The 13,547-nt window shown below is 42.8% G+C and overlaps 1 protein-coding gene across 1 annotated transcript; it reads left to right on the top strand.

Annotated features, from left to right (window-relative positions):
• Positions 1 to 252: 252 nt before the first annotated feature.
• Positions 253 to 3,446, top strand: LOC138384256 (calcitonin gene-related peptide 2-like). The gene is made up of 3 exons (XM_069469632.1): positions 253 to 338; positions 1,106 to 1,243; positions 3,287 to 3,446. Exons 1-3 carry the CDS (start codon positions 253 to 255, stop codon positions 3,444 to 3,446), a joined length of 384 nt encoding a protein of 127 aa, XP_069325733.1.
• Positions 3,447 to 13,547: the final 10,101 nt, after the last annotated feature.

Genomic DNA, 13,547 nt, shown 5'->3' with positions numbered 1-13,547 from the left:
CACCCAGCTGTCTCACTAGAAACGCTGCTCCAGCTTTGCCAGACTACATGCTACAGGCCCACCGGACCTTCCAGCAGTCCACTTTGCTGATGAGGAAATAAAGATGAAGAGAAATGTAATGACCAGTCTGAAGCCACAAAACCAGGGAGATAGGGGCAGGGCAGAAACAGGACAAGAGTCCACATATGTGGGTTCACAGAACTTTGAACTGGTGCAGGCAGTGACATCATTCTTCCCTTGCAGAGGGGCATCATGGGCTTCCAGAAGTTCTCCCTCTGCCTGGCTCTCAGCACCTTGGTCCTGTACCAGGTGGGCAGCCTCCATGCAGTGCCATTCCGGTAAGACAACCTGAAGCCAGGAGCACACTTCCCTCTCACTGCCCCTTGGATCAAACAATTCCTTGCATCCTAGTTTTGGTGTGCTGTGCTGAATGCTTAAAATCTAGGGCAGGGGGTGGCGGGGGGAGTTGAGGGGCAAGAGCAGGTATGTATGTCTGTAACACATATATAAATTTTTCTGATATAAAGGTATGTAGCACACAGTTTATAAATAGTAATAGGGTATACAATATTCTTTACTGTAAATTTCATATAGCCTATTGAATCCTACAAGATGCTTTCATTGCTTTTACCAAATTTGTGTCTGTAGCTGAACATAATATATCCAATGCAGCCTTGACTTCAGAAATGAATTACGTCTTAATCTACTACCTAGTTTGCCATAAATTTGGTGTTATTAAATCTGATATGTGATCTATTAATCTATTTGACACCCACATACAAATTTATTAAACTGAAACCTTTTGCAGAATTTCATCATTTAATTTTTAATAATGGTTTCACTTAACACTCAGCTTGCAAGATTCCTGAAAATTTAAGCATCAACTTTCATGAGCCTGTTATGAACTGGCTCTAGCACACCACTGCTTGGAGACCACACCAATACCTGGCTCCTGTTGAGGACACTGACCTCCTGCCCTGTCACTGGGAGTTGGGTTGGCCACCTCCTCAAAGGAGGAGGCAAGGACCAGGAAGCCTGGCTGCATATCCTGGGGAGAGGGTGGGCAGGAGCTAACAGCCTGCATTGGGTTTGCTTTTCTCCCCAGGTCCATCCTGCAGAGCATCCCAGACCTGGCTAAGCTGAGTGAGGAGCAACTGCGCAAGCTGCTGGCTGCATTGACGCAGGACTATGTGCAGATGAAGGCCGGTAATCCCGAGGAGGGGCTGGAGACAGAGGGCTCCAGGTAAGGCTCTCCAAGCCACCCCGCAAGGGCCTTCTCTCCTCCTCACACTCAGGAAGGCCTCGCCCAGGTAGGAGAGAACACGCTGGTCAGGGTCCAGCAGGCTGTGGTTGTCCACCAGGACCTGGGGCCCAGCCGTTCTCAGGTCCCATGGGAGTCAGAGGTCCTGGTACGGCTGGAAGGACTGTGATTAGACACATTAAAAAACTCCATTTCTGAAAGCTTTCAGGAAATGAAATGGGGAGATGTGGAATGGCTCACTGCAGGAATTGCCCTTGCAGTACTGGGGAGACCTCCTAGCATCACATGAGTTAAGACTGGTAAGGATGAAGTGGATAGACCTGGTGTATCTCAGGAGATTTTAGAAACTTGGCTCCACCTTGTTTATCTGCAGATGACATTCGTTCATATCTGCAAGGAGCCTCCATCTCACATTTGCAAGGTGAAGGTGAAGCCCTTGCAGGGGGTGGGGACAAGTAGAGCAGTGTCGGAGGTAGGTCTGGGTCTCTGGATGTGCAAAATCCACGGAGATATCCATATCGTAACCCAGCCATGATGTGCACCTTTCCCCAGCCCACCCTCCGTGTGCTCCCTGAGCCTGAGCAGAGACCAGCCTGACCCCAGCCCTGCCTGGGCAGAGGCATGTGTTACACCTGCATCCACACCAAAAACCTCTCTGCCAAGCATGGTGGACTCAACAGCCAGAATGCCAATGCCAATGCCAGAAAAGGTCACCCTTCCCCACCCAGCCCTTCCCCACACTGCCCTGGCTCACTGAACCTCTGAGCTCTCCTGATGGAGGATGTGAGAGCTGCCCACCAGCCTGGTCCAATCTTCTGAGTGACTGTCCACAGAGCAGCCCTTGGTGCATGGTAATGTCTGGCATGTCTTTTCCCTGCAGCCTGGACAGTGCCAGATCTAAGGGGTGTGCAAATCTGAGTACATGCCTGACGGAAAAGTACCTGGAGGACCTGATGAAGCATAACCTGTTGGAAAAACCTGATACTGGTGCTGGATCACCTGGAAAGAAAAGGGATATGGCCATCAAGTTGGAGAGAGACCACAGCCCTCATGTTGGCATACCCCAGGATGCCAACTAAACTCCTCCCCCTCCTTTTTAATTTCCTTTCTGGCTTCCTTCCTCTAGCTTGATGCATGTGGTTCCTCTCTGGTTGCTCTTTGGGCTGTTATCAGTGGCTTTCCTTGTGGCAGAGGATGTCTAGAATCTCAGGTGGGAAGAGAAAGAGCAGGACTCGCAGGCTGAGAGACAATCAGCCAGGAAGAGATCAGAGAACAAGGGCAGCCCAGAGTCCCCCAAGGATTTCATAGCAGAGCTTCTATATCCTACTTACGAACGGGCTATTCATTTGGGAAATAAAGCTATTATTCTAAAAAGATCCAAGTTGTGGTAGTCATTGCTCTAGCCCATGACACAGGCTTCATGGTGTCTAGGACCTCTACCTAGAAGTAGCCTTAACCCTATGGTAGCAGGACACAGAGTATATTGTGGATTGTCCCTGTGACCGAGCTCAAGCAGCAAGAACAGGGGTGCTAACAATCAGGTAAGCACCTCTGGGACTGGATGCTGCAAACTCCACTCTGCTCCTCTTCCAGGTAAGACTGGGGAACTTTTATTTTCCTAAGAGGGGGTATTTGGTGTCGGTGACTGGGGTATGGATTCTACAGTTCTCGTGAATGGGGTTGGGCATGGTGCCATAATTCACTGTGGTCTCAAAAACCTTTGTTAATTTTTAGTCTATTTATACAGGAAATATTGGACATTACAGCTCTTTCTTCAGTGGCCAGGCACCCAGAGTCACCTTTGGGTTTTCTGATGCCCCGGGGGAATGTCTATGGGGAGTGATCATGGCATTTTCCCTAATGGCCTTTTGACTTTCTGCTCGGATAATTGTGTTTGGGAGAAACACTTAAGGTTAATTGGTGCCTCTCAGAGCCTCAACTTTACCATGATGGTCCCATGGGGCAGGTTCCTCCCATGGCCTCTCACTCACAGATCTTTGATTATTTCTTCATCCCGAAAATCAGCATCACCACCCAGAATAGAGCCTGCAACACTGCCACCTGTGTGACTCATCACCTGGCAAGCTTGCTGAGCAGATCAGGGGGTGTGGTGAAGAGCAACTTCATGCCCACCAATGTGGGTTCTAAAGCCTTTGGCTGGCGTCGCAGGGACCTTCAGGCCTGAGCAAATACATGTCTCCAAGAAGGTGACCACCTTTGTACTATGGGATGGGAGCACGGATAACAGAGTATTGCATGGCTGTAGTTTATGCTCTGAGCACCCTTGGGCCCATATGGTTGAGAAAAATCCACAGGGGTAGGTACCCACACCAGTATCTGGACAGAGGACACTGAGATCCAATAGCTGAAACCCTAGAATTTAGATTCTCTCTATTTTCCAGTCTCTCCTTGTAACACTGAGATCATTAGACCAGGAAATATAGATGCTGTTTCTTTCAAACACTGTTCTTTACCATTGTAATTGTGATTATTCTAGCACTTGAGTTTGAAAGATACTAACAGTATCCTTTTAGAGTATACATTACTAAGTCGTATACCCCTGAATTAAGAGCATAGACTTGAGTTCAAAACTGTTTGCCCTCTACTAGCTACATGACTATGGACCAGTCACTTAACTCCTAGAGCCTCAGTTTCCCCATCAGTACATCGAGAGCTACAAAAGTACCCACCTCCTAGCAGTAATACAAAGAGCAAATGAGATAATATATATCAAGTGTCTGACAATTAATCAGTAACTTAACTCTAGCCCTTGTTTTGTTTTCCTCCTAGTTCACAATGAAGCCAAATTCTACATCTTTTAACGTATAATGAAAGCAATTTGTAGGAGAGGCTCCATGGAAGGCATACATATTTGCATCCTTCTTGATATTGAAAACCGTCTTCGTTTGTAACGAACTAAAGCTAAATGAAGAATCAGCTGATTGTGATTACCTATTGTGTATCTTTTCCATATTTGACTCTATATCCAATAAATATGACAGCATGTCTCATGGCTTATCCTGTAGCGACTCTGGGCCCTATCAGCCATCCTGTTAACGTTGGCAGCTCTGTTAAACCTCAGGGGGACATGAAATCACTGCCTCTTGGGCGTCTGGGGACATATGGTAATGCTGTGCCTTGATGGAACTATTTATTCAAAGAAATGTCAATGCTGTCATTTGTGAACTTCATCAAAATTAAAAAGGTATTTTCAATACCCTTAAATGGAATCTCTGCTGCTGCTTTGCTGTTTTTCCCAGGAGAGCTTCAGGGGCCCATAAGCACTTTTCTGACCAGGCTAACACATGTGAAGCAAAGGCAACACACTTGGGATGGATCCTCACTGTCTTGTACCCTCAGTCTCTAGTGAAACATCCCTCATTGAAGTTAGAGCTTTGTGAGTGTCAAAGAAGACAATTCACATTTATTTTCAGAGTACCCTGGTCCCCAGCTCCAGAGGTTATCCGTGCACTTCTGCACTTAGGTTTGCCCTTTCCCCATCCCTGCCTGTCATCCCCATGAGAGCCCCTCCCTGTACCCCCTTGGCCTGCAAAGCGCTTTAGAAATGATGGCTCTGAGTTTAAAATGAGGATCACAGACTAGCCAACCTAGAAGGTCATTCCTGCCATCCAATCCAACTGGTGCATTCTGTGAGGGACACAGAGTTCTCTTGCTAAAGATCCAGCAATAACTTTACCAGAGACATTCATACACTTAACAAACATTCATACTTACTGAGTGCCTGCTATATGCTAGGCCCTATTCTAGGCACTGGGAATAGAGCAATGAACTGAACAGCATGGACAAAACTCCCTGCACTCAAGCTTACATTCTAGCTGGAGGAGATGGAGATAACACATGCTGTGGAATCATAGACCCTCAGTATTGGAAGGAAGCTGGAATGTCAGATGGTCTGATGCCCTTTTCAATTTAGGAATTTCCCAGCAGCAACATCCCCAGCATCCTCTGAGACCGCCAGTGACAAGCTGCTGAGTACAACTCCCAAGTGACTGGGAAGCCAGGTTCACTGGTGGGCAGTCATTTAATTAGGTTACTTAGTTAGTTAGATAGTTATTTAGAAAAGTCAGCCTGTTCTACTCTTTGGCTCTAATTATTTTCTCAGGATCACATAGAAGTATGTCCCTTTCTCCCCTTCAATCTCTACTCAACACAACAGCTCCGCCATCACTGTAAAAGGTATTAAATAGATCAGACCACATCTCTCCAATGTTCAAAACACTCCAATGATTCTCTGTCTCACTGAGCAAACACCTGAGGCATTGCAGTGGCATACAAGGTCCAAGTTGATCTTCCCTTCCTCTCTTCTCACCACCATCCTCATTACCTGCCTGGTCTCATCTACTCCTCATGCTCCCATGCACTGGCCTGTGTGCTATTCCTCAACTTCTATCTCCCACATTCAGCCACTGAGAGTCTTTGCCTGTGCTGGTACCTCTGTGAAGAACAGTCATCCTATGGCCCCATCTCATCTTGATCTTTACTCAAACATGAAGATAACCTGGCCGTCCTTTGCATAATTGCACCCCACCAACATACCCTAGCCCTCTTCTTTGCTAAATTTCCTTCTCATTATTGCTTACTTACTTCTTACCTTCTACCATCCTATATATTTTGCTTATTTGTTTGCTGTTTGTACCCCTTGCAGCCATAAATGTAAGGATCACACAGGCAGGGATAGGGCTACTTTGTTAATTGCCATATCCGCAACATGGAGAACAGTGTGCCTGGCACAAGGTAGCACTCAATAAATATTTATTGAATGAATGAGAGAATTAATGAAGTTGTCTTCTTCCCTTTATGTTTGTGGTCAGCTCTCAAGTTTCCTCTGGCCCTGATTTCTTTAAGCTAAATTGTCCAAGGGCCTTAATCTTCAGCAATTACAGCACCTGGATAGTGAATCCCTCAACTGCCTGAAGACTTCAATGGCTACTAGTTTCTCAGTAGCTCAAGGCTTTCACTCAAAACTACTTCTTCAGCTTGGACACACTTCTAATCCCACTTTTCTCCTCCACTTGATTAATTGTGACCAACTCTTATTCTTCCTTTTCCCATGCAATAAACAAAGCAGATAGGCAGAGTACTCTCTAGGTGTGACAACTGTGATGGGTAGGTAAGTTCAAATTAGGAGGGGAAATAGCAGGAAGACAGTTTTAGTCTTGGGTCCAGGGAAGCTTCACCAATAACAAAGCTAATACTGTAGTGAATTGATACCAGGACCCTGTGGATAGTTTTAAAATAACCCAGAACTCATAGAGTGAAAGAGTGTGATTCATTTGAACCCTCAAACAGAGCATAGGGTTCATTGGATCAAGAACCTTAGACTAGATCTAAGAAGTTCATAAGTCAATCAAAGTACAGCATAGAGAAACCATGATTTTGGTGTGGCTGCAGCATCGGTCTTTACTACTCAATAAGCCATCACAGAAAAATTATGTCTTTTGGTGCTAATTAAGACTCATCCCAAACAATCAGAGGCTCAGTACATGTGCTGTGGCTGATTGAATCATTGCTCCCAATGATTCACTATACTATAGCAGTATTATATACTTTCACCAGTGCCATGGCTTCATGGGTGGGTAAAGTTGACTTCTCCATTTCTTGACTCTTGGCTCAGCCATGTTTTGGCTAATGGGACATTGATAGACATGGTGCAAGTGGAGGCTTGAAATATGTTTATGTGGTTGGGTTTGGGGCTCTTGTGCTTCTGCCACTGTCATGAAAACAATATGCCCCACGTGTCTGCCTTAGTCCATTTTGCATTGCTATTACAAAATACCACACACTGGGTAATTTATAAGGAAAAGAAGTGTATTTCTTATAGTTCTGGAGACTGGGAAGTCCAAGAGTGTGGTAGTGGCATCTGGTCAGGGCCTTCTTGCTACATAACATGGCTGAGGACATCACACGGTGAGAAGGCGAGAGCATGTATTTCAGCTCTGGTCTCTCTTCCTCTTCTTATAGTCATCAGACCTGTCATGGAAGCTCCACCTTGATGACCTCATCTAATTCTAATTACCTGGATCCATGCCCAACCAACACTGGCTGAGATCAATCTCATCCAAACTAACCCACAAAACCCATGAGCAAGAAAAATAAATATTCATTATTGTAAGCCACTGAAATTGAGGTTGCTTACATGTAGTGTTATTGTGGCAATGGTTAAGTGATTCATACCATTTGGGGGTGTTATGGGTTGAACTGTATTCTCCCAACATTTGTGTGTTGAAGCCCTAACTCCCAATGTTATGGTATTTGGAGATAGGGCTTTTAGGGAGGTAAAAGAGGTCATAAGGGTAGGGTCCTAGTCTCATAGCACTGGTGTTCTTTTAAGACTGGTGTTCTTTTAAGAAAGAGACACAAGAGCACCTGCTCTCTCTCTCCATGTGCATGAAAACAGAGAAGAGGCCAGGTGAGGACACAGTGAGAAGGCAGCCACCTGCAAGACAGGAAGAGAAGCCACACTAGACACCAATCTTGATTGCACCTTGACTTTGAACTTCCAGTCTCCAGAACTGTGAGAAAATTAATTTCTGTTATTTAAGCTCATTATTTTCTTTTACTTCTCAAGCCACTGTGGAATCCAGGTTGTGGACTTTAACTCTTGAGTGATTTTACTTTGGTGGGTGTCTATTGCACTGCTCTGTTTATAATGCAGGTCTGAGTACTTCCTACATGGCAGGTCTGGTCTTCACAAATTCCATCACTAATTGATTGGGAAACTCTTTATTTCTCCCTCATACGTGAAGCTTAGCATTGCTGGGTAAAGAATTCTAGGTTGGCCATTATTCTGTCTTAGAAGATTGAGGATAGGTGCCCAGTCCCTTCTGGCTTATATGGTTTCAGTGGAGAAGTCTGCAGTTAGTCTGATAGGTTTTCCTTTGTAGGTTATCTGCTATTTTTCTCTTACTGCTCAAAGGGTTGCTTCTTTAGTGTCTACTTTGGCCAGCCTGATAACTATGTGATGTGGTGATTGCCTTTCTTATTGAGTCTCCCAAGAATTCTGTGTGCTTCTTGTACCTGGATATCTAGATTTCTGGCTAGGCCAGGCATATCTTCCTCCAGTATACCAAGAAATATTTTCCAGCCCTTGTATATTTTCTTTCTCTCTCTGGGATGCCTATAATTATTAGATTTCGTTTCTGTACATAATCCCACATTTCTTTTATAATCTGTTCTTTTCTCTTCCTTCTGTCTTCTTCTCTTCATCCAATTTGTTTAGCAGATAGACATTATCTTCAAGTTCTGAGATTCTTCCCTCTGTGTGATCCATTCTTAATCATTTCATTTAAATTGGAATCCACTGTCGAGTGTCCAATAATTTCTTCTGGGGATGCCTTTACTTCCTGATGTTTCATGTTTCCTGAGTTCTTTCACTGATTCTTTCTCATGAAGATATTTGGTCAAGAACCAGGGGTGCTAGGACTGGTTTATGGCTCTATTTCCAAGTCCCCAAAGGGGTGTTCTTTGACACTGCTGGGAAGAGATGCCCTGGTCCTATATTGTCCTTAGAGGTATTTTAGCCAATTGGGTTACCTCTGACCTATTTTCTTCACCTCTTGCCAATGGAGATTAGTGAGCCTGGTCTCCCAGCTTCAGTTCACAGGTGGTGGGTTGCACTTGTGTATGACTCCCCTGCGTTCTAATACCTTGAGATGGAAGGCACTGTGTTAAGCTTCCACTTTAAGTAGTCCAAACAACAGCAATTACAGTCCACTGCAAGTACAGACTGCTACCTGAAAATCAAAATACTAGAGTTTTTGCTATAACTGCCCAGCCAGAAACCACAGTTCTCAGCCTCTCTTACCACCAGGTGAGGCCATATGACTAATTACCAGTAGAAAGTCAGCAAAACACTCACAATTTTCACATCCCTTGTTTAAAATTAAATTCTTGCTCTGTACTTTCTCTTTTCCCTTTCCCACTGACTGGAAGATGAGTGTAACAATGTCCTAGCTTCAACCATGTGGATGAGGGCAAGACTCTGGGAGATGGCAAAGCAACATGAAGAAACAAAACTCTACTATTTTGATTTTCAGCTAGCAGTCTATACTTGTAGTGCACTGCAGTTGCTGTTATTTGGACTACTTATAGAGAATTTAAGGGAAAAAATTAGTCTCTGCTTTTTGCCTCCATAGTAAACAATTGAATTTGCACATAGTACTTTCAGTTAGGGGGAGAACTATGAAAGACCAACCGGCCTGAATGTGTCACCTGTTGTTATGTGAGAAATAAACTTCTATCGTACTTGAGCCACTGTATTCCTGTATCTTGTTAACATTACTTTAGCCTTTATTGTAACTAATAGAACACCTGTTTCTTGGTTTTATTTCCCTAAATTTTTCTGATTTGTGTTTATCTCTAACAAAATGCTGTAGGCTTTCCCTTTTTATCAGGTTTTCCATAATTCTATACGCACTATATTGATTCTACATGTAAAGTATGGGGAAGTATGTTTTTCAATTCCATCCCAAATCTAGCTTATATTAGTTACATAATTTACCTGTGTCAGTTACAATAACCACAGAAAGCCCTGAGTCCAGATAAAAGTAACTTTTGTAAATTCATTTAATAGAAATTTACTAAGTGCAAAGTTAATAACTTAGTGCTCCAGTGCTCTCTACAACACTAAGGGTAAGGTATACAGAAGAGGGGTAAGATATTGTCCTTATGCTTAAGAAACTCAGAATCTAACCAGGAAGGTAACTGTATACCTCATGAAAATAAACGTAAATATACTTTAACAGTAATATTTGTTAAACACTATAAAATATTTTTAAGAGAACATTCCAACCAGGGGACATTCCATTCCAGGAGGGGCAGGAGAAGAAAGTCACCTGAGATAGTCCAAGCCACTATTATCTCTCACTTAGACAACTGGATCTTCCTGCTTCCACTCTAGCTACTCCCTGCCCATAGCCCATAAACAAGTCAGAATAATCTTTTTAAAACATAAATGATATCATAAAATTGTCTCATGACTTCCCATTCCAATGCAATTAGAACGAAATGCAAATGTTAACAAGATTTACAAGGCCCTACGTGATCCATGCTCTTCTTATCTCTTCTCCCACTCTCCAGCCACCCAGTTTTATTTCTAACCCCCAAGCATGCCAAGCTCTTTCCTACCACAGGGACTTTGCCTTCACTAGCTCTTCTGCCTAGAATGTGCTTCCCCCAACATGACCACCTCCTTTTTAACACTGATGTGCCAGTTGAAATGTCACCTCTTCAGAGAGGCTTTCCCTGACCACTGTACCTAAAGCACCTCCTCCACCTCCACCACCCAAGGCCCTTGTATCCCTTTACTCTGTTTCATTTTCTTCATGCATCCAGTTAGAGTAGTTACTTCACTGTGCTTTCATTCTCTATTTCCCTCTGCCAAAATTTTTTTAAAGCTCCATGAGGGCAGGAAATTGATGGATCTTGTTCATGGTACTAATCACAGTACCTAGAAAAAACACCCAGCACATTTGTTTGTGCTCAACAAATATTAAATACACCAGGCATGGTGGCCAAAGCCTGTGGTCCCAGCTACTCTGGAGGTGTGGCATAAGCATTACTTGAGCCCAGGAGTTCAAGTCCAGCCTGGGCAAAGGAGACCCTGTTGCTGAAAAATACATGTACATATTTTTTCTTTATTTAACTATATATATTTAATTGTATATATTTAAATACATATACTGTATATATATAAAACTGTATTTAAATATACAGAGTTAAATAAAGAAAAATGGCATGTAAGCTGGATTCTTAGGAGTTGAGATCAGAGTTTGTCAAGAGGAACAAAGAGAGATGGGAAAAAGGAAATCAAACACATTCCATCTTGCCCGGACCTTCGATTTTTATAGATTTGTAGTTTAATCCAATAGACTATTATAGTTGGGAGATTTCCTAAATATTTTATCTAATTTTTGTCATTCTGAGCATGAATATACTTTAAAACATCCCGCAGCTTTTCTTAAACACTTCCCTTGGTATGTAAATCATCATCTAACCTATTCTGATTCAAGCAACTCCAAACAATTACACAATTTTCTCAGATTAATCCCAAACCAGTCTACCTGTTATTTACACACAGTAGTCTTAGTCCTAACACTAGAGGTTCTCATGAAGATAGGAAGTTTAATCCTATTTCAGGTGCCAGTCTTTCAAACATTTAAAAACATCTGTACTATCCTCCTAAAAGTAATAAAAAATAGGTAACATTTATCGACACTGTCTACTAGGCTCTGGGCTCAATATATGAATCACTCATTTACTCCTCACAACTACTGAGTGACAAACTTATGACTGTGCCTGTTTTGGAAACGAGAAAACTGAGGCCTGTATTGGGTAACCTTCCTAGGATCATCAAGCTAGAAAGTGCTACAGCCAGAATTCAAGTGTTGGTCTTCCAAATGCAGAGCCTATATGTTAAAGGTAAGCCTCACTCTCTAAATCATTCCTGCTCTTTGTACTGTTTGTACTAGGCCACTATATGCAAATCTCTCAGATAACGATCCTAAGGCACAGAACTTGACCCACTGCCTTCAACCTAATGATAAAGGCAATATTGATTCTCATGCATTTATAAAAAAAAGGATATTAATGCAAGACATAACAAATAAGAGGATAAGCAATGTAAATATCAACATTTCTCTCCAAATGCTAACTGATCTTTTCATTTTTATGACTAAAATTCCTCTTTGTTCAGCATACTTCCAAACTATTTGAAATACATTCTATTTTCTAAATATACTCTGTTTTTCAATACTCCTGTACCTTTATTTACATGATCCTCTCTTCCTAAAAGTCCTTTCTTCCACTTCTGCAGAGATTAGTATCTTCTGTGTCCTTAAAAAACAAATTGTGGGGCCGTGAATGAACTATAAGCTGTAGGAATCAGAACTAACCAAAAGCCTTGGCGCAGGGGCAATCAGTGAGATATTCTACTTGAAATCAGGCACAGTCTGAGAGGATAAAGACACTGTACAAATTTCTTCCCAGAAATGGCTAATGCCCAGAGCAGTGCTTGGCACATAGTAGTCACTCAGCAAATACTTGATAGAAGAATAATAGTGGTGCAACCATTTGTTTTTGCTTGTTTGTTTTTGTTTTGGTTATTCATCATTACTGCTGTTTTGTTGGATCTTTGCTGGGTTTGGGTATCAAATTTTGCGATCTGGAGTCAGAGCATACTAGAGGGAAGAAAATTTAAAATTTTCTTAGGGCAGTCTGGAGGGCATAGTTTAAGAAAAGTAGAATGGAGAGGAAACAACAGAAGCCCAAGAGCTCCTTGGGGTGAAGAGCAAGTGAGAAACCACTCTTGGCAATTAGGGGATGGAGTGAAGGACAAAAAAAATTGAAAAAACAAAAATGCCTACTGTAAAATTTCAGCTTTTTTTTTTTTTTTTTTTTTTTACCTGGCTAGCGGTGATGTGACTCCTTCTGTAACCCCCATATCTTTAATAAAATCAAATGTAATTTTTTCTGTTTCTTAAGATTGGATTTTTTTTTTTTTTTTTTTTTTTTTTGAGACAGGGTATTGTTCTGCTGCCTGGGCTACAGTGCAGTGTCATCATCATAGTTCACTGTAACCTCAAACTCCTGGGCTCAAGGGATCCTCTTGCCTCAGCCTCCTGAGTAGCCGAAACTACAGACATGCACCACCATGCCCAGCTAATTTTGTCATTTTTCTATTTTTTATAGAGACAGAATCTTGCTTTGCCCAGGCGAGTCTCAAATTCCTGGACTCAAGCAATCCTCCTGCCTCAACTTCCCAATGCTAAGATTACAGGTGTGAGCCACTGCACCCGGCCTAGATTGGATATTTTTGAGAAAATCAAGGAAGAGTTTGAGTTTTAACTGGGAGTTCACATGGGGTAAGATCAAAGATAGCACACACGAAAACTAGAACCCAGAGACCGTAAGGCCTGAATAACGGTTTGAGCTGACTCTCTCTTGTAAGGGGTTGGGAGAGTCCACTTCACATCTGAGCTGTCCCAGCATGAGGAAAGCCACTCCATGAAGAGTTTCTCAAGGTTATTGCCTTCCATTCAGTAGAAATGGGAATTATTCGGAATTATTCCCTACCCTTCCAGCTTGTGAGAGCCCACTAGAGATGGTTCACTGAAACATCTTCCATCCTTGTGTCAACCCCATTGAACTCGCTCTCCCTGTCCCCAGCTCAGCCTGTGACTCACTGTGACTCTCTGCAGCAAAAGAAATCCAGCAGAGGTCAAATCCCTCACCTGTCCTCCTTTTTAAGAGCTTTGATGTTCTCATG

The sequence above is a fragment of the Eulemur rufifrons genome, chromosome 6 (assembly GCF_041146395.1).
Source record: "Eulemur rufifrons isolate Redbay chromosome 6, OSU_ERuf_1, whole genome shotgun sequence".
Lineage (NCBI taxonomy): Eukaryota > Metazoa > Chordata > Mammalia > Primates > Lemuridae > Eulemur > Eulemur rufifrons.
Note: the sequence above shows the minus strand (reverse complement) of the source record. Positions and strands in the feature narration are given on the sequence as shown.

What these genes read in the sequence shown, in the direction of transcription:
- LOC138384256 (XM_069469632.1), top strand. Translation starts at nt 253, where the DNA reads ATGGGCTTCCAGAAGTTCTCCCTCTGCCTGGCTCTCAGCACCTTGGTC. An exon ending in CTCCATGCAGTGCCATTCCG is followed by an intron (nt 339 to 1,105) that starts GTAAGACAACCT and finishes TTTTCTCCCCAG; the next exon opens with GTCCATCCTGCAGAGCATCC. An exon ending in CTGGAGACAGAGGGCTCCAG is followed by an intron (nt 1,244 to 3,286) that starts GTAAGGCTCTCC and finishes CCCGAAAATCAG; the next exon opens with CATCACCACCCAGAATAGAG.